Genomic DNA, 21,388 nt, shown 5'->3' with positions numbered 1-21,388 from the left:
ATCTCATGTGCCTCTAGGGGCCCTAAAACTCTAGACATCTTTTATTATACAGAAATGTAAACAAGGCCCTCCCTCGCCCTCCCTTCGGCAAATCAGACCGTGACTCTATCTTCCTGCTTTCTGTTTACAAACAAAAGCTCGAACAGATTTTGTTGTGAAGATACAGAGTCATTAGATCATTTGTTTTGGTACTGTCCACATGTAGCGTGTTTTTGGTTGAAAGGTCCAGGTCCAGGTCCAGGTTCAGGAATGGTTGACAAATTACAACATTTACCTGGAGCTAACTCTGCAAATAGCACTGCTGGGTGCTTTAAAAAAAGTCATAGTTAATTGATTTATAATATAGCAATACTCTAAGAAAAAAAAAAATCTTAAACTAGCCTCTCAAAGCACTTCATGATAACAGAAGTGAGTGCTACGGGGTGATAGTAATTTAGTTCAGTTACCTTTGCTTTCTTGGGAACACGAACAATGGTGGCTACATGAAACATGTGAGGGCAGCAGACTGGGATAGGGAGAGATTGAGCCAGCTGGTCTGTGCATGCTCTAAAGATGCGGCTATTTTTAACCCCCCCCCCCCCCCCCCGCATTTAAAAATGAATTTAGTAAATGTCAATCTAGAATACCAGGCAACTAAAAGCAGCTTTCCAAGCAATGTTATAGTTCATTTCTAGCTTGTTAGCTAGCTAGCTAATGTTAAGATAGCTGGCTAACCAGTTCAAATAAGGAACATTTAATCATCCCAACTCATAACGTTACTACAGCACTTTGTGACATCCGCTGATGTAAGAAGGGCTTTGTAAATCAATTTGATTGGTACTACAAACCAGGTTCAATGTTAGCTAACATTAGGCTATAACTAGCAATGCCAATGGCTGTGAGATACAAATAATATTGCTACACAGATCATACACGTAACGTTAGCTAGAGAGCCAGCCAGCCAGCTAACGTTAGCTAGCTAGCTAACAGTACGCTTTAACTTGATATGAAAACAAATTTCTGACAAAATTTGAAACGTATAATATCTGAAAATGTAGCTAGCTAGACTATCTTACCCATATACATGGATGGATGTTTCTCCCTATATGTTGTGGATGCCATGGTTGCCCTTAGTTTGAAGATGGAATCCGGAGACAGGTGTTTTATACCACAGCCTTCTATGTGTTCTCTTTTTGACTCCCTCTGCATATTTGCAATCAAATGCCAGAATTTTCTCCATCTCCTTAACTATCATAGTCTAATTCCATCGGGCATTCCACTGATTTCAAAACTCGGTCCTCGAGAAAGTGGAGAGCAACACTTTTGTAGTTATACTACGTGATATCTTTCAAAAAAGCCACATTAGGAATGATTACCTCCACATGCTGACCAGCTCATGTTATAGACAGAAGCGCGCTACATGGCAGACCAATTCAAACTCATCTCTCGGCATGTCCAGCCCAGTCATTATCTCAGCCAATCACTGCTAGCGGAAAGGTTCCTGTCATTTTCTGTGGCTAAACCAACTAGGCTTGTAATTTAACAATTTGATTTGTATTTACATATGTTATTAAGGCACATGAAAGTTCACATGTTCCCGAAGGCATTTCTGCCAAAAAAACGCATTGTGATAAATATAAAAAGTTTACATTGAAATACCTCTCTGGTGAAGTCGTGAAGCGCAACATGCGCCTAGTTTCTTGAAACAAGTCACATATTTGTACTGTGTACTTGAGCTTGTGTCCTCAAAAGTGACTACACCTCAAGTTTTAAAAAGTTTACCAGAAAGGTGAGATTTTAACCTTTAACCGAGTATGCAGCATTACTACTTATTGTCTTATGGCCCTCTCATGATAACTAATTACTTTTGGGATTACATTTTAGATTGCATTTAGTTACATTTCATTGGTTTTAAACTTCACTGTCCAAATAAATACATAGGCGAGTGTAGTAGTACAACAAGGCCATTACTGTTGACGCTTAACCTTGGTAGCAGACATTGCACACTCTAGCTTTGGCCTGTCACTCTTGGCTCTAGTTGCAGTCACATTGCATGACAGGAGAAGGGGGAAGGCCCCGTGCTTAATGGCAATCACAGAGATGAACTCAGTGTACTTAATGTGAGTTAATGTGTGTGTAGTGGCGATTCTAAAAGCCACTTCTATGGACACCAACAGTTTGAGATAATGCGTGTGTAAGAGTGTGTGTGTGTGTTCATAATGTTGTTGCATTTTTTTCTCTCCCCTCTGCACCAAAAGGACAGGGCAAAGGTCAAAGTGGGCCTTAGCTATTTCTCTGGCCGACTTAGGTCAATCATACACTCGGGTCCATAGCTAAACGTTTAGGGGGCTGTAAATGTTACTTTCCTACGTATTACAGCATGGATAGAGTTGGAAGTTAACTAAACACTGGAATATAATCAGAGGGATTAATCACTGTAAGAGTATATCCAGTCTGAGTCTTTCTAAGACGAGACAATGAGAAGTTAAACAAACAGTTTTACTCTTTCATGTTTGCTCTGTGTTAGTGTGTTGGGTGTGTATATCTGTATACATTTGCTGCTTCTTGCTAACGGGCTGGATGGTGGGGTTAAATAGGCTTTGATCAGATCCACTGGGCACACACTGGTTGAATCAACATTGTTTCCATGTAATTTCAAGTCAATGACATTGAATAAACCAGCTAGGTCACCCTTGATACAAGTCAGTATTCGACGTCCATCCTTGTCTGAGGATGTTGGAAGATGACATAGAAACTGGCCACTAGGGGGCAACCGTGAGCGCTGTTAGATTCATGTACGTTTCGGTTTTGCTATGTCGTTGTGGACAGGGATGACAGATGCCTCTCGATTCCAAAGGATGTAAGTTCAAACCCAGTAATAAAAAGTTGTTTTTAAAAATGGTTTTTTAAAGCCTGTCCCAAACCTTAACCATTTGGAGTTAATGACTAACCTTAAGATTTCAGAGTTAATGACTAAACTTAAGATTTCAGAGTTAATGACTAAACTTAAACACAGAAATGTGACATTTACAACTATTCTGACATGAGATTGTGAGAGCTAGTTGGAGAGCTAGTTGGAGAGCTAGTTAGAGAGCTAGTTGGACAGCTAGTTGGAGAGCTAGTTGGACAGCTAGTTGGAGAGCTAGTTGGACAGCTAGTTGGAGAGCTAGTTGGACAGCTAGTTGGAGAGCTAGTTGGACAGCTAGTTGAAGAGCTAGTTGGATAGCTAGTTGGACAGCTAGTTGGAGAGCTAGTTGGAGAGCTAGTTGGACAGCTAGTTGGAGAGCTAGTTGGAGAGCTAGTTGGAGAGCTAGTTGGACAGCTAGTTGGAGAGCTAGTTGGACAGCTAGTTGGAGAGCTAGTTGGAATAAAGGTGGACTAGACGTTGACTTGATGTATGTTGTATGTTACCATACAAATGGCCTGTATGTTACCATACAAATGGCCTGTATGTTACCAGTGGGGAGCCACCGTGGAGCTCCACATGCTATCACTGTTCAGACAGACAGACAGACAGACAGACAGACAGACAGACAGACAGACAGACAGACAGACAGACAGACACTGATACAAAACCCCAACGAGAGCCCCTTTCTTCCATCTCTTCCATGTGCTATAGAGCCAATATGACAAAGACACAAGCCATTTGTAAAGGCAAGACAATGAAACCTGCATCTTTCAAAGACTAAAACCACTCTTCCCTATACACTATATTGTAGAATTTCCACGGAAATGCATCTTGCTAGCTAGGAATTCTGACCTAATGACCAATGGATACAATTCCCTTGTTATTGGGTGTTATGGTGCATTGTAGCCTAGTGGTTAGAGCGTTGGGCAAGTAACCCAAAGGTTGCTGGCTCGAATCCCCGACCTGACAAGCTACAAATCTGTTGTTCTGCCCCTGAACAAGGCAGTTAACCCACTGTTCACTGGTAGTCTGTCGTTGTAAATAAGAATTTGTTCTTAACTGACTTGCCTAGTTAAATAAAGGTTCAATTACCATACTAGACCAGCATCGTTCCTATAAGAGCTAATTTCCCATAGTGAATGCAAAGGTTGCCGTTCATTCAGATATGGAAGTTTGCTCATTGGACAGTTCTGTAACCTTAATTATAAGATAAAGGTGTTACATATACATAAACACAGACTGGGAACATATGCTGTTCTGTTTCAAGATGAACTTGATTTGATTTTGATTTGATTCACTATTTGACATCACTTCTAGCTGATAATCATATAACAGCTATCAGAATTATATTCATAGGTCGAGATTCATTTTTGTCATTGTTCCTTCTATCAGATTATCAAGGACCAAATATAAGACATATATCAGAGTGGATTGGAAAGCAGCCGTGTTAATTGTGGACACAATAAGATTGACAATAGTACGTCTCCAGGCAGCATCTCTAATGGTCCTTGATGGTCCATGACTAAAGCCAGGGCTCAGATTGAACCACTAAGACACAGCTTGCAGGGCCAATGATACATAGCCTAATGGATACCCATATCTATGGTAATATTTCAACCTTCGCAATTATCCAATGAAAATGGTTTCATTATTTTGCTATTTAGACCCCTAGATCAGTGCCTACCAAAACTAATGTTGGCACCCAGAACCAAATTTCAGAGACTCGCCAAAACATCAAAGTTGGTTTGAAAATGTAAAGTCATTTCGTAAAGGGGACAAACTTTTCTGCTCTGTTTCACAATGAGTAGAATTCAGATAGCGAACTTTAGAGAACGTCAGGGTGGCCAGTGTGTGGATGACCGGGTTGAGGGAAACCGATTGGTTTGGTCTGAGAGAGGAAGTGAAACCGTCAGCCTGGAATGTATTTATCATGACAAATGAGCTTCCCTCTGACGCTGACAGCTGATTGGCTGCCAGCGAAGAGCAATCCAGTCACACAGAGCTTTTTTTCTGTCACCGCAAGGTGTGTGTGTTCCACACAGATTGAGAAAGCAGCCTGACGAGCTAATCATTGACATTTTAGAAAATACGGTATAACCTTTGGTGTTAGGATAGAAGAAGAAGTAAAACATATTTACAATTATAACTTTGTTATAATTTACCAATCTACTTATATTGCATACAAGTGATATCAAATCGAATCAAATTGTATTTGTCACATGGGCCGAATACAACAGGTGTTGACCTTACAGTGAAATGCTTACTTCCAAGCCCTTAACCAACAAAAAAAAAAAGTGTTAAAGTATTTACTAAAATAAATTGAAGTAAAAAATAAAATAAAAAATAAAAGGATAATAGAAAAATAAGAAAATAATTAAAGAGCAACTATAAAATAATAGTCCTAGTGATTGTGGCTGCCGCTGCATTGATAATGGTTTGCTATGCAGTATTTGCTCTCTGGGTACTTAATCTCTAGGGTCAAGAGGATTTGAGAGTGGTGTTTGACTCGATGCCCCGTGCCGTGTGATAAATAGTAAAGTAGTGATAGGCTGCCTGAAAAGGTCATATCCCCATTAATCACAGGGGAATGTCAGGTATGAGGTAGAAGGAGTCTTCCTCATTTAGATTAGGACAGGAGAGGCTGAGATCATGTCTGTGACACATCATAGACATTTCCTGGTCCCATAGATCATTGAGTTCCTTTAGAACCCTCAGGAGAGCTTTCTTTTTCAGTTTAAACTCCACACAGAGAATTAAAAGATTGCCCTTTAATTAATCTCTGACCTTTCAGCTGTCGTAACCTCTCACCACCTCAGTCAGTCTTGTTTAATACCTTTGGACAGCAGACTGTCCAGCCTGAACTAGAGCTTTGTGGGTGTGGTCTAATGCTTAGGCGTCGTTCAGTGATCCTTTGGAGTGGAGAGGTGAGGTAATAGGATAATGTCAGTCCGGACGTCATAATCAATAGAGCACAAATGGAATCGATGGCAAGGATCAGGAGCAACAACAACAGAAGAGGATAACCCCTGAGCCCAGATCACCTTGGGAGTGGAACACGAAGAGAAGATGAAAGAGAACTGAACAGTACCGACGCCCACATGAATCATAGATGTAAGCCAATCCCAGTGCATGTTTAGTTTACCATGAATGAGCATGAGATAGTCTTCATAGTTTATTTGTTTTATTATTTTGTGTGTATTTTTTTTTGCTGGTTTCAATTACTGTGATTTTTACTTTGGGCTTTATTGTGTTTTATCCTCAAAATGTTTATGTATGTGATGCTGTCTCTGGCTGGAGCAACCTTTAGATTTTAATGATCAAATAAATTCAATCAATCAAACTAATTTGTTTTTCGCTTTGGTTAATTTAGCAGAATGTTAATTACCTACAGTATACTGCAGTGGTGTTATAATACTGTACTGCTATTCTAACTGTGAAAGCAATGCTAGTCTCAGACCTGCTGCACCTAATTCAACTGTGCAGGCTTTGATCTTGTTGCATCCCAAATGGCATTCTATCACTGCAAGTGCACTAATTTTGACGGGGACCCAGAGGGCTTTGGTCAAGATGAGGACCCAGAGGGCTCTGGTCAAGATGAGGACCCAGAGGGCTTTGGTCAAGATGAGGACCCAGAGGGCTCTGGTCAAGATGAGGACCCAGAGGGCTATGGTCAAGATGAGGACCCAGAGGGCAATGGTCAAGATGAGGACCCAGAGGGCAATGGTCAAGATGAGGACCCAGAGGGCTATGGTCATGATGAGGACCCAGAGGGCTCTGGTCAAGATGAGGACCCAGAGGGCTATGGTCAAGATGAGGACCCAGAGGGCTTTGGTCAAGATGAGGAACCAGAGGGCTCTGGTCAAAATTAGTGTACTATGGGGATAGGGTACCATTTCAGACAGTCTGAATATTGCAACATGTCCTTACCTTAATCTCTGTCTGTCTGTCTGTCTGTCTGTCTGTCTGTCTGTCTGTCTGTCTGTCTGTCTGTCTGTCTGTCTGTCTGTCTGTCTGTCTGTCTGTCTGTCTGTCTGTATGTATGTCTGTCTGTCTGTCTGTCTGTCTGTCTGTCTGTATGTCTGTCTGTCTGTCTGTCTGTCTGTCTGTCTGTCTGTCTCTCTCTCTCTCTCTCTCTCTCTCTCTCACTCTCTCTCTCTCTGTCTCTCTCTCTCTCTGTCTCTCTCTCTGTCTCTCTCTCTCTCTCTCTCTCAGGGGCTGTGGTTGTTGCCTTTGTGGTTTGCTATCTACCCTACTACATCCGGCGCCTCATGTACTGCTACGCAGAGTTTACAGAGTGAGTAACACACAGTCCATGTATCCACCAGACATCACGTACTTTACCAGAGAATAGGTGTACATCCACTAACAAGAGGCATGGTCAGAGGGTCATCCATCAGAGCAGGGTGACATAGAGGGAAGCTCAGCCGTCCAGTCAGAGGGGAGCTCAGCCGTCCAGTCAGAGGGGAGCTCAGCCGTCCAGTCAGAGGGGAGCTCAGCCGTCCAGTCAGAGGGGAGATCAGCCGTCCAGTCAGAGGGGAGATCAGCCGTCCAGTCAGAGGGGAGATCAGCCATCCAGTCAGAGGGGAGATCAGCCACCCAGAATACATAGATCTCCCTGTTTAAATTAGCATTACCCATTCCGAATACATAGATCTTCCTGATCAAATTAGCATAATTTGTCAGAGTAATCAGAGCGAGAGTTTTAACTATGTCCCCCCCCCCCCCTCTCTCTCTCTCTCTCTCTCTCTCTCTCTCTCTCTCTCTCTCTCTCTCTCTCTCTCTCTCTCTCTCTCTCTCTCTCTCTTTCTCCCTCTTTCTCTTTCTCTCTCTCTCTCTCTCTCTCTCTCTCTCTCTCTCTCTCTCTCTCTCTCTCTCTCAATTGTCTGACGACACTCACAATATATAGTTTCCTTAATTGAACCAAACGCACACCATTGATTAAATGATTCCAAAGCTAAGGAAGCACATCCGAGATACAATTAAAACAAAACTTTATAATTGGATTGTGAAGTTATGCTGTCAGTAATAAAGGACATTGTCATCATTTTTACAATTTCAGAGTATTATTTCAACATCATAGTTTGAAAATACAAATTTTTCAAAAAACAGGAAAATCGAGTTTTCGACTGCACTGCCATTTTAAGTGGTGAACACTCACCCTACTGAGAGAGACTTCTACCTACCTCTCCAGCTTCGTCTACGTCAGAGCCTGGAGAGGTAAGCGCAGCAATTTCACTGCTGCATACGAGCGTAGAGTACAGTATAACATCTCTGTGGAGAGTTGTGGCCTACATTCAGTAGATGTCAGTATGATAAGTGAGACGAGACTAGCTGAACCACCCTGCTCAGCTCATGGAAGTGTCTGTTTTAACTTTAGGTTTGATTTGGATCTCTTTTAGTCCTCATTAGGACTAATCTTCCAAGAGTCCTTAAACATTCAAATAGAATTTATAATACGAACACATTTTCACATATGTCTCCCTCCCTACTCTGTACACTGTTACAAAACTTAAATAATATACTAACCAATAAATAATGACCCAATAATGACCCAATAAATACTCAATCTAAAAAATATTGATTCTTCATCTACTATAGTCCCACAACATATCTATGTATTATATTTAAATCGTTTTAAAATAATGTTTAAATGTACATATTGAAAGGTTTGCTCAGTTAATTTATTCAATTTCTTTATTGCTCTAAATCGAAATGTTATTTAGCCTATTTCTCTTTTCTGTCTGGATAACGCATAGATGGTGGACAATCTATTCCTAGTATTTACGGAATGTCTGTCTCTGACCACCTGAATATCGTTGTGGGCTAGGGTTAGGGTTCAGGTTAGGGTTAGGGTTCAGGTTAGGGTTCAGGTTAGGGTTCAGGTTAGGGTTAGGGTTCAGGTTAGGGTTCAGGTTAGGGTTCAGGTTAGGGTTCAGGTTAGGGTTCAGGTTAGGGTTCAGGTTAGGGTTAGGGTTCAGGTTAGGGTTCAGGTTAGGGTTCAGGTTAGGGTTAGGGTTCAGGTTAGGGTTCAGGTTAGGGTTCAGGTTAGGGTTAGGGTTCAGGTTAGGGTTCAGGTTAGGGTTCAGGTTAGGGTTCAGGTTAGGGTTCAGGTTAGGGTTAGGGTTCAGGTTAGGGTTCAGGTTAGGGTTCAGGTTAGGGTTAGGGTTCAGGTTAGGGTTCAGGTTAGGGTTAGGGTTCAGGTTAGGGTTAGGGTTAGGGTTCAGGTTAGGGTTCAGGTTAGGGTTAGGGTTCAGGTTAGGGTTCAGGTTAGGGTTAGGGTTCAGGTTAGGGTTCAGGTTAGGGTTAGGGTTAGGGTTCAGGTTAGGGTTCAGGTTAGGGTTAGGGTTCAGGTTAGGGTTCAGGTTAGGGTTAGGGTTCAGGTTAGGGTTCAGGTTAGGGTTAGGGTTAGGGTTCAGGTTATGGTTAGGGTTCAGGTTAGGGTTCAGGTTAGGGTTCAGGTTAGGGTTCAGGTTATGGCTAGGGTTAGGGTTAGGGTTCAGGTTAGGGTTCAGGTTAGGGTTAGGGTTCAGGTTAGGGTTCAGGTTAGGGTTCAGGTTAGGGTTCAGGTTAGGGTTCAGGTTAGGGTTCAGGTTATGGTTCAGGTTATGGTTAGGGTTCAGGTTAGGGTTCAGGTTAGGGTTCAGGTTAGGGTTCAGGTTATGGTTAGGGTTCAGGTTAGGGTTAGGGTTAGGGTTCAGGTTATGGTTAGGGTTCAGGTTAGGGTTCAGGTTAGGGTTCAGGTTAGGGTTCAGGTTATGGTTAGGGTTCAGGTTAGGGTTCAGGTTAGGGTTCAGGTTAGGGTTCAGGTTAGGGTTCAGGTTATGGTTCAGGTTATGGTTAGGGTTCAGGTTAGGGTTCAGGTTAGGGTTCAGGTTAGGGTTCAGGTTATGGTTAGGGTTCAGGTTAGGGTTCAGGTTAGGGTTCAGGTTAGGGTTCAGGTTATGGTTAGGGTTCAGGTTAGGGTTCAGGTTAGGGTTCAGGTTAGGGTTCAGGTTATGGTTAGGGTTCAGGTTAGGGTTCAGGTTAGGGTTCAGGTTATGGTTCAGGTTATGGTTAGGGTTCAGGTTAGGGTTCAGGTTAGGGTTCAGGTTAGGGTTCAGGTTATGGTTAGGGTTCAGGTTAGGGTTCAGGTTAGGGTTCAGGTTAGGGTTCAGGTTATGGTTAGGGTTCAGGTTAGGGTTCAGGTTAGGGTTCAGGTTAGGGTTCAGGTTATGGTTAGGGTTCAGGTTAGGGTTCAGGTTAGGGTTCAGGTTAGGGTTCAGGTTAGGGTTAGGGTTCAGGTTAGGGTTCAGGTTAGGGTTCAGGTTAGGGTTCAGGTTAGGGTTCAGGTTAGGGTTAGGGTTCAGGTTAGGGTTCAGGTTAGGGTTCAGGTTAGGGTTCAGGTTAGGGTTCAGGTTAGGATTAGGGTTCAGGTTAGGGTTCAGGTTAGGGTTCAGGTTAGGGTTAGGGTTCAGGTTAGGGTTCAGGTTAGGGTTAGGGTTCAGGTTAGGGTTAGGGTTCAGGTTAGGGTTAGGGTTCAGGTTAGGGTTAGGGTTCAGGTTAGGGTTAGGGTTCAGGTTAGGGTTAGGGTTCAGGTTAGGGTTAGGGTTCAGGTTAGGGTTAGGGTTCAGGTTAGGGTTAGGGTTCAGGTTAGGGTTCAGGTTATGGTTAGGGTTCAGGTTAGGGTTAGGGTTCAGGTTAGGGTTAGGGTTCAGGTTAGGGTTAGGGTTCAGGTTAGGGTTCAGGTTATGGTTAGGGTTCAGGTTAGGGTTAGGGTTCAGGTTAGGGTTAGGGTTCAGGTTAGGGTTAGGGTTCAGGTTAGGGTTCAGGTTATGGTTAGGGTTCAGGTTAGGGTTAGGGTTCAGGTTAGGGTTAGGGTTCAGGTTAGGGTTAGGGTTCAGGTTAGGGTTAGGGTTCAGGTTATGGTTAGGGTTCAGGTTAGGGTTAGGGTTCAGGTTATGGTTAGGGTTCAGGTTAGGGTTCAAGTTAAGGTTCGGGTTAGGGTTCAGGTTAGGGTTTGGGTTCAGGTTCAGGTTCAGGTTAGGGTTCAGGTTCAGGTTCAGGTTAGGGTTAGGGTTCAGGTTAGGGTTAGGGTTCAGGTTAGAGTTAGGGTTCAGGTTCAGGTTCAGGTTAGGGTTCAGGTTCAGGTTAGGGTTAGGGTTCAGGTTAGGGTTAGGGTTAGGGTTCAGGTTAGGGTTAGGGTTTGGGTTAGGGTTTGGGTTCAGGTTAGGGTTCAGGTTAGGGTTCAGGTTAGGGTTAGGGTTAGGGTTCAGGTTAGGGTTAGGGTTCAGGTTAGGGTTAGGGTTCAGGTTAGGGTTCAGGTTCAGGTTCAGGTTAGGGTTCAGGTTCAGGTTAGGGTTAGGGTTCAGGTTAGGGTTCAGGTTCAGATTCAGGTTCAGGTTAGGGTTAGGGTTCAGGTTCCTAACCTGATATGCTTCACAGGTGTACTTCACTCCTTTATCATCTGAGACCTAGTGGTCAATTTAAACACATCTGTCTTGGAAAGGACGGTAGGAAAACATTTGGTCAACAATAATGTGGTTTATAATGTGGAAAACTATGAGCAAACATTTCCCTTCATTTACAATGACAAATTAGTTGACATGTTTAGCATTGTATGTGTCAATAAAACACATTGATTCTTTATCCCTGTGCTCCCCTCCTCCCTCCCCCCCACCTTCCTGTGCTCCCCACCTCCCTGTGCTCCCCTCCTCCCACCTCCCTGTGCTCCCCTCCTCCCACCTCCCTGTGCTCCCCTCCTCCCACCTCCCCCAACCTCCCTGTGCTCCCCTCTTCCCACCTCCTCATACTACCCTCCTCCCACCTCCCCCCCACCTACTCCCACCTCCCTGTGTGCCATTCCTCCCACCTACTCCCACCTCCCCCTACTCCCACCTCCCCATACTGACTCCCACCTCCCTATGCTACCCTCCACCCACCTCCCCCCCACCTACTCCCACCTCCCTGTGCTACCCTCCACCCACCTACTCCCACCTCCCCCTACTCCCACCTCCCCCTTCTGACTCCCACCTCCCTGTGCTACCCTCCACCCACCTGCTCCTACCTCCCCCTACTCCCACCTCCCCCTACCTCCTCCCACCTCCCTGTGCTACCCTCCACCCACCTACTCCTACTCCTACCTCCCCCTACTCCCACCTCCCCCTACCTCCTCCCACCTCCCTGTGCTACCCTCCACCCACCTGCTCCTACCTCCCCCTACTACCACCTCCCCCTACCTCCTCCCACCTTCCTGTGCTACCCTCCACCCACCTACTCCTACTCCTACCTCCCCCTACTCCCACCTCCCCCTACCTCCTCCCACCTCCCTGTGCTACCCTCCACCCACCTGCTCCTACCTCCCCCTACTCCCACCTCCCCCTACCTCCTCCCACCTCCCTGTGCTACCCTCCACCCACCTGCTCCTACCTCCCCCTACTCCCACCTCCCCCTACCTCCTCCCACCTCCCTGTGCTACCCTCCACCCACCTGCTCCTACCTCCCCCTACTCCCACCTCCCCCTACTGACTCCCACCTCCCTGTGCTACCCTCCACCCACCTACTCCCACCTCCCCCTACCGACTCCCACCTCCCCCTACTGACTCCTACCTCCCCCTACTCCCACCTCCCCATACCTCCTCCCACCTCCCTGTACTACCCTCCTCCCAACCACCTCCTCCCCCCTCCCCCCACCTCCCCGACAGGGAAGGATATGATTACTACCACTACTTCTTCATGGTGACCAACGTCCTCTTCTACGTGAGCTCAGCTGTCAACCCAGTCCTCTACAACCTGGTCTCAGCCAACTACCGGGAGATCTTCTTCAACACGCTCCGCTGCTTCTGCGTGCCGTGTCGTCGCAAGAAACAGAGCCGTGTTCTGATCAGACACTCCACCAGCATCTCCAGTAACCACACCTTCTCCTCCAACATCATCAAGGAGACCGTCTACTGACCACCCCCCCCAAAAAAAACACTCCCCTGATAACATTCCATTTTAGAACTGCAGTGTATGGAATCTATTACCCAGTTGGACTCCATGTATGTTTGATGGGGAGCCTGGTACTGTGAATCACTGACACATTGTGCCACATAAACACACAAACAAATATCCACAATTTGATATATTGGTGCAATCATCTGAAAGAAAGAAAGAATAAGGGCGTAGATCACTCAAATTACAAAATGACATTGGTTTCCTGTAAGCAGTCAATGGACGAGGTATGACAGCAATCCATGCTTTGGCTTAGTTTTCACATGCTAACAATTTAGCATTTGTTAGCACATTCAATTCATGGGACCGATATTAGCATTTGTTGTGCATCGTGTTCAAATCGTATGTCTGACTTTGTTGAGATATACAATCAATTTTGGGCACTTTTGAACATGATGTGCAAAAAAAATGCTAATATCGGTCTGATGACTGTGGAAACAGAGCCAGGGCAACAGCATGACTTTATGTAATATCTTATATTATGCTGCTTACAGGGTAATCAAAACAACATGTTATTTTGGCATTTGGGCAAACCATTCCTTGAAGTGTTGGACATAGTAGTCTTTAGCATTGTAAATATTGTAAACATGTATGTACATTCAGATTTTTTATAGAACTGTCAATGCATACTTTGTTTTATTCACATACATTACTTTACAAAATGAGATGGTGACGGTGAGAACAATCTGCACTCATCAACATATATGTCTGGATCTTTGAAATACGAGGCAAAAAAATATATTCTGTGAAATTGACCAGGAAGTGACTGCCCCTCAGCCTGGTCATTTCTGGACTTTGTAGGCTTTATGAATTACCTTCATTGGGCAAAAATGTTGCACAATGGTCTTCAAGCGCAAAAACTTAGTACATTTATCCAAAAACACTCATATATTTTTTTATCTTAAATGCATTTTCACAAAATGTTATGACATAATCGTGAAGCCCATTCAAAAGGTAGGACACATGATACTAAAGTAAAGTGGAAAGGGCACAGGGTATTATCATTTCGCTCAGACTCGCAGTAAATGGGTCTATTTTTAAAAGAGACAGAGAACGATTGTCAAAAAATGATCTGCTGCGGATGTAACGCCAGGAGAGAGTATTGAACAATGCAAAAAGCTCTGGCCTTGCAACAACGACAAAAGACTTGGCCTTGCTATTGTCTGCTCGGACTGTGAATGTTAACTAAAATACAGAGAGAAGATGTACTATTTCATGAAGAGGAAAAACAGATGGCATTCACAGCTAATGGGATATCGGCTGTGGTGTTGAGCCCTGTAGCTTGTTCTAGAATGCCAACTTCTGACCCTTTACAGCTTTTGAGACACTGATGTTGGAATATTTAAGATGTACCACACCACTGCACAATAGGTCAAGGAACAAACATTTTTCCTACTGAGGCTTGTAATCCCACTGTGATTCAACATATATTTAATAACAGTGTTTTATTTGAGATGAGGCTTGTAATAATATTAACTCTACATTGTCTTCTGTACTTAGGCCATGAACTTTGAACCCATAACAAATTATTTTTTTAAAGATCTCTGCTGTAACAGAGCCAGCAGAGGATGAGAGTGGATGATATGAGCAACATCCAAGATGGTGTTACAAGACAGAGCACTCAATGGGACACGATATGGACTCTGGTCTTTGAAGCCTGGAGAGGAGAGAGCTCTGTAGCTGACCTGAATGTAGTCCACAGCACCCTGTCATGACCACTGAGTGTCGGTACAATACATTGTGTCACATGGACAATGACAAACGGGTGAGAGATAGAATAATGGATACAGTGTTTCAGACTCTGAACACACGCTTACAATGAATAAAACACGCTGAAAGAACCAAGGTTGATTAGCGTGGGATGCAGGAAATGGATACGATTTGTGGGGACGAAAGAGTTTCACCTGGAGGGAGGGAGGGAGGGGAGGGAAGTGCCACTCTGAAGAGACCATACGTCAGCATCCACTTCAAGGATGAGAGAGAAACCGAATACAACGAACCAACGCTCTTGGAATTCAATGAGTTATTGTAGGCTACGTAAGAGGGATAGGAATCCATTCACGAGTAAGGGTACCTGTCCTGGATCTGAGAGGGAAGAGCATTTTTATGGTGCTCCTCATGCTGAGAGGAGAAGAGAGGAAGGGAGGGGAGAGGAGAGGAGAGGAGAGGAGGGGAGGGGAGGGGAGGGGAGAGGAGAGGAGAGGAGAGGAGAGGAGAGGAGAGGAGAGGAGAGGAGAGGAGAGGAGAGGAGAGGAGAGGAGAGGAGAGGAGAGGAGAGGAGAGGAGGGAGAGGAGAGGAGAGGAGCAGGCTATGGTGTGTCACATCTGCCGGCTCTGATGGAGACAAGAAAAGCACTGAGAAAGGCAGGCCAAAGGAAGGTCTGTTATGACAGCGTCACACGTGCTTTCATAATGTGTAAATGTTTCCATTTCCTTCGCTTTGATGAAAAATATACATTGGCAATATTGCAGCTGCATTTGCCTACTATAATTGTATTTAATTTTTTCTCTTGACTACAAAGGGTTTTATGAACAATACAATGCAATGTACTCATAAGGAACACCAATACACTTTTGTATATAGCCATGGATGTAGATTGTAGAGGCCCACAAATATAGTCAAAGACATGACATATATGTAGTGCTTTGATGACAGTGTTGTGCAAGGTTATGCTCAGGACATCTAGCTCAAACTGCTCCTGACAGATGCTGATGTTGTACGTATTCATGACGTTTATCAGAGCAGTTGCTCATGATGTACACCCCCTGCTGCATACACCCCCTGCTGCATACACCCCTTGCTGCATACACCCCCTGCTGCATACACCCCCTGTTGCATACACCCCCTGCTGCATACACCCCCTGCTGCATACACCCCCTGCTGCATACACCCCCTGTTGCATACACCCCCTGCTGCATACACCCCCTGTTGCATACACCCCCTGCTGCATACACCCCCTGCTGCTTACACCCCTGCTGCATAAAATCAAAAAAAATCAAAATCAAATTTATTTATATAGCCCTTCGTACATCAGCTGATATCTCAAAGTGCTGTACAGAAACCCAGCCTAAAACCCCAAACAGCAAGCAATGCAGGTGTAGAAGCACGGTGGCTAGGAAAAACTCCCTAGAAAGGCCAAAACCTAGGAAGAAACCTAGAGAGGAACCAGGCTATGTGGGGTGGCCAGTCCTCTTCTGGCTGTGCCGGGTGGAGATTATAACAAAACATGGTCAAGATGTTCAAATGTTCATAAATGACCAACATGGTCGAATAATAATAAGGCAGAATAGTTGAAACTGGAGCAGCAGCACAGTCAGATGGACTGGGGACAGCAAGGAGTCATCATGTCAGGTATTCCTGGGGCATGGTCCTAGGGCTCAGGTCCTCCGAGAGAGAGAAAGAAAGAGAGAATTAGAGAGAGCATTTGTGGGATGGCCAGTCCTCTTCTGGCTGTGCCGGGTGGAGATTATAACAGAACATGGCCAAGATGTTCAAATGTTCATAAATGACCAGCATGGTCGAATAATAATAAGGCAGAACAGTTGAAACTGGAGCAGCAGCACAGCCAGGTGGACTGGGGACAGCAAGGAGTCATCATGTCAGGTAGTCCTGGGGCATGGTCCTAGGACTCAGGTCCTCCGAGAGAGAGAAAGAGAGAAGGAGAGAATTAGAGAACGCACACTTAGATTCACACAGGACACCAAATAGGACAGGAGAAGTACTCCAGATATAACAAACTGACCCCCTGCTGCTTACACCCCCTGTTGCATACACCCCCTGCTGCTTACACCCCCTGTTGCATACACCCCCTGCTGCTTACACCCCCTGCTGCATACACCCACTGCTGCTTACTGTAAGTCATGTGCTCTATGCTGACAGTGATGACTTTGTTATTGTTTGTAACTTGTGATATTTTTGTTAGGGACGATGGAGGCATATTTATGGTATATGTCAGTCCTATACTGTATAGATGGTTCTGCTCTATGTCAGATATATACTGTATAGATGGTTCTGCTCTATGTCAGTCCTATACTGTATAGATGGTTCTGCTATCAGTTCTATACTGTATAGATGGTTCTGTTATATGTCAGTTCTATACTGTATAGATGGTTCTGCAATATGTCATTTATATTCTGTATAGATGGTTCTACTATCAGTTCTATACTGTATAGATGGTTTTGCAATATGTTCTATACTGTATAGATGTTTCTGATATCAGTTATATACTGTATAGATAGTTCTGCAATACGTTCTATACTGTATAGATGTTTCTGCTCTATGTCAGTTCTCTACTGTATAGATGTTTCTGCTATCAGTTCTCTACTGTATAGATGGTTCTGCTATCAGTTCTCTACTGTATAGATGGTTCTGCAATATGTTCTATACTGTATAGATGGTTTTGCAATATGTTCTATACTGTATAGATGTTTCTGATATCAGTTATATACTGTATAGATGGTTCTGCAATACGTTCTCTACTGTATAGATGGTTCTGCTCTATGTCAGTTCTCTACTGTATAGATGGTTCTGCTCTATGTCAGTTCTCTACTGTATAGATGGTTCTGCTCTATGTCAGTTATCTACTGTATAGATGGTTCTGCTATCAGTTCTCTACTGTATAGATGGTTCTGCTATATGTGAATAAAAGAGTGAATGTCGTGATTACATTTGGCTCGATCTGTGGTCCATGATCTTCCAGACACAAACATACATACAAACACACAAAGACAAACGTACACACACACGCACACACATATACAGACACATAAATACACACACACACAAAGACAAACATACACACACACACACGCACACACATACAGACACTTAATTACACACACACACAAAGACAAACACACACACACGCACACAAATACAGACACATAAATACACACACACACAAAGACAAACATACACACACGCACACGCACACACATACAGACACTTAAATACACAGACACACAAAGACAAACGTACACACACACACACACACACACATACAGACACTTAAATACACACACACACAAAGACAAACATACACGCACACGACACACACATAGAGACACATAAATACACACACACACATACAGACACATAAATACACACACACACACATACAGACACATAAATACACACACACACACACTTACAGACACATAAATACACACACACACACACAAAGACACACCAAGCACACACTCCATTTAGCACAGATGTGTCTGACCTTTCTAAGGTGTACCCTTGGGGATTATTACCTCTGCCTTATAAAGGAGCTGTCAATCACTGGGGTCATGGGACAAGCTGAGATAATAGTGTGTCTTTCATCCACCTAGCCCAGTGTGTCCTTCATCCACCTAGCCCAGTCTGTCCTTCATTCACCTAACCCAGTGTGTCCTTCATCCACCTAGATCAGTCTGTCCTTCATTCACCTAGCCCAGTGTGTCCTTCATCCACCTAGCCCAGTCTGTCCTTCATCCACCTAGCCCAGTCTGTCCTTCATCCACCTAGCCCAGTGTGTCCTTCATCCACCTAGCCCAGTCTGTCCTTCATCCACCTAGCCCAGTGTGTCCTTCATCCACCTAGCCTAGTCTGACCTTCATCCACCTAGCGCAGTCTGTCCTTCATCCACCTAGCCCAGTCTGTCCTTCATCCACCTAGCCCAGTGTGTCCTTCATCCACCTAGCCCAGTGTGACCTTCATCCACCTAGCCCAGTGTGTCCATCATCCACCTAGCCCAGTGTGTCCTTCATCCACCTAGCCCAGTGTGTCCTTCATCCACCTAGCCCAGTCTGTCCTTCATCCACCTAGCCCAGTGTGTCCTTCATCCACCTAGCCCAGTGTGTCCTTCATCCACCTAGCCCAGTCTGACCTTCATCCACCCAGCCCAGTGTGTCCTTCATCCACCTAGCCCAGTCTGTCCTTCATCCACCTAGCCCAGTGTGTCCTTCCTCCACCTAGCCCAGTCTGTCCTTCATCCACCTATCCCAGTCTGTCCTTCATCTACCTAGCCCAGTCTGTCCTTCATCCACCTAGCCCATTGTACAGTATGGTGTGTGTTGTCGAAAGTCCTCAACTTTGTCATAACTGTCGGCTTATGATTGAGATCATGAAGATTCGCACATACACAAAAAGTTGCCTTTTAAAAAAGCATTGTACATGCAGTCAGCTTGAGCTTAAATTCGAATTTTCTCTCAAGCGTTGAAAAAGGTGCTTTCCTTGTTTCGCTAGTCTATACTATACCATTCTGTCTGAGTCACTATACTGTCAGTCACGGTACGCTACATGACAAAAAGCACGTGAACACCTGCTCGTCGAACATCTCATTCAAAAATCACGGGCATTAATATGGAGTTGGTGCTATAACAGCCTCCACTGTGTGCAGGCCAGTCAAGTTCTTCCACACCGATCTCGACAAACCATTTCTGTAGGACCTCGCTTTGTTCACAGGGGCACTGTCATGCTGAAACAGGAAAGAGCCTTCCCCAAACTGTTGCCACAAATTTGGAAGCATAGAATTGTCTAGAATGTATGCTGTAGTGTAAAGATTTCCCTACACTGGAACCAAGGGGTCTAGCCCGAACCACGAAAAACAGCCACAGACCATTATTCCTTGGCGTTATGCATTCAGGCAGGTAGCGTTCTCCTGGCATCCGACAAACCCAGATTCGTCCGTCAGACTGCCAGATTGTGAAGCGTGATTCATCACTCCAGAGAACGTGTTTCCACTGCTCCAGATTCCAATGGCGGCAAGCTTTACACCACTCCAGATTGTGATCTTAGGCTTGTGTGCTGCTGCTCGGCCATGGAAACCCATTTCATGAGGCGCCCGACAAACCGCTCTTGTGCTGGCGTTGCTTCCACAGGCAGTTCGGAACTCGGTGGTGAGTGTTGCAACCGAGGACAGACGATTTTTACGCCCCTCCAGCCCCCGGCGGTCCCGTTCTGTGAATTTGAGGAACTGACTTGTTGGAAAGGTGGCATCCTATGACGGTGACACGTTGAAAGTCACTCAGCTCTTCAGTAAGGCCATTCTACTGCCAGTGTTTGTCTATGGAGATTGCATGGCAGTGTGCTCGATTTTATACACCCGTCAGCGACTGGTGTGGCTAAAATAGCCGAATCTACAAATTTTGAAGGGGTGTCCACATACTTCTGTACCTATAGGGCAACTGCCACTATAAATGTAACATACTGTATAGAGAGTGAAAAAACATCTACATGTCTAAGACATTCCCACTGCAGAAGCCAAGGGACAGCTTGTATGGCCTTTTTACAACGGCAACTGCAATTTGCACAGAATCCCAACTTAAGATAGCTTTCTGAGGGTCCAATCATGATGCAGCTTAATGACCATACCATTTCTCTCTCTCTCTCTCTCTCTCTCTCTCTCTCTCTCTCTCTCTCTCTCTCTCCCTCTCTCACTCTCTCTCTCTCTCTCTCTCTCTGCCTGTCCTCTCTCTCTCTCTCTCTCTCTCTCTCTCTCTCTCTCTCTCTCTCTGCCTGTCCTCTCTCTCTCTCTCTCTCTCTCTCTCTCTCTCTCTCTCTCTCTCTCTCAATTCAATTCAATTCAATTCAATTCAAGGGGCTTTATTGGCATGGGAAACGTGTTTACATTGCCAAAGCAAGTGAGGTAGATAATATACAAAAGTGAAATAAACAATAAAAATGAACAGTAAACATTACACATACAGACATTTCAAAACAATAAAGACATTACAAATGTCATATTATACATATATATATATACAGTGTTGTAACAATGTACAAATGGTTAAGGAACACAAGGGAAAATAAATAAGCATAAATATGGGTTGTATTTACAATGGTGTTTGTTCTTCACTGGTTGCCCTTTTCTTGTGGCAACAGGTCACAAATCTTGCTGCTGTGATGGCACACTGTGGAATTTCCCCCAGTAGATATGGGAGTTTATCAAAATTGGATTTGTTTTCAAATTCTTTGTGGATCTGTGTAATCTGAGGGAAACATGTATCTCTTATATGGTCATACGTTGGACAGGAGGTTAGGAAGTGCAGCTCAGTTTCCACCTCATTTTGTGGGCATTGTGCACATAGCCTGTCTTCTCTTGAGAGCCAGGTCTGTCTACGGCGGCCTTTCTCAATAGCAAGGCTATGCTCACTAAGTCTGTACATAGTCAAAACTTTCCTTAAGTTTGGGTCAGTCACAGTGGACAGGTATTCTGCCACTGTGTACTCTCTGTTTAGGGCCAAATAGCATTCTAGTTTGCTCTGTTTTTTTGTTAATTCTTTCCAATGTGTCCCCCTCTCTCTCTCTCTCTCTCTCTCTCTCTCTCTCTGCCTGTCCTCTCTCTCTGCCTGTCCTCGCTCACTCTCTCTCTCTCTCTCTCTCTCTGTCCTCTCTCTCTCTCTCTGTCCTCTCTCTCTCTCTCTCTCTCTCTCTCTCTCTCTCTCTCTCTCTCTCTCTCTCTCTCTCTCTCTCTCTCTCTCTCTCTCTCTCTCTCTCTCTCTCTCTCTCTCTCTCTCTCTCTCTCTCTACCTGTCCTCTCTCTGCCT

General features: G+C 44.6%; 1 protein-coding gene across 1 annotated transcript in view; it reads left to right on the top strand.

Annotated features, from left to right (window-relative positions):
• LOC110491170 (neurotensin receptor type 1-like) overlaps window positions 1–13,016 on the top strand; it is a 38,431-nt gene extending 25,415 nt beyond the window's left edge. The window contains exons 3-4 of the mRNA XM_036947667.2: window positions 7,100–7,181; window positions 12,568–13,016. Coding sequence (XP_036803562.1) covers window positions 7,100–7,181; window positions 12,568–12,817 — 332 coding nt within the window. The 3' untranslated portion in view covers window positions 12,818–13,016. The remainder of the gene's footprint in view (window positions 1–7,099; window positions 7,182–12,567) is intronic.
• The last annotated feature ends 8,372 nt before the right edge of the window (window positions 13,017–21,388 follow it).

The sequence above is a fragment of the Oncorhynchus mykiss genome, chromosome 16 (genome assembly GCF_057628025.1).
Source record: "Oncorhynchus mykiss isolate SJ-2025 chromosome 16, ASM5762802v1, whole genome shotgun sequence".
NCBI classification, from domain to species: Eukaryota; Metazoa; Chordata; class Actinopteri; order Salmoniformes; family Salmonidae; genus Oncorhynchus; species Oncorhynchus mykiss.
Note: the sequence above shows the minus strand (reverse complement) of the source record. Positions and strands in the feature narration are given on the sequence as shown.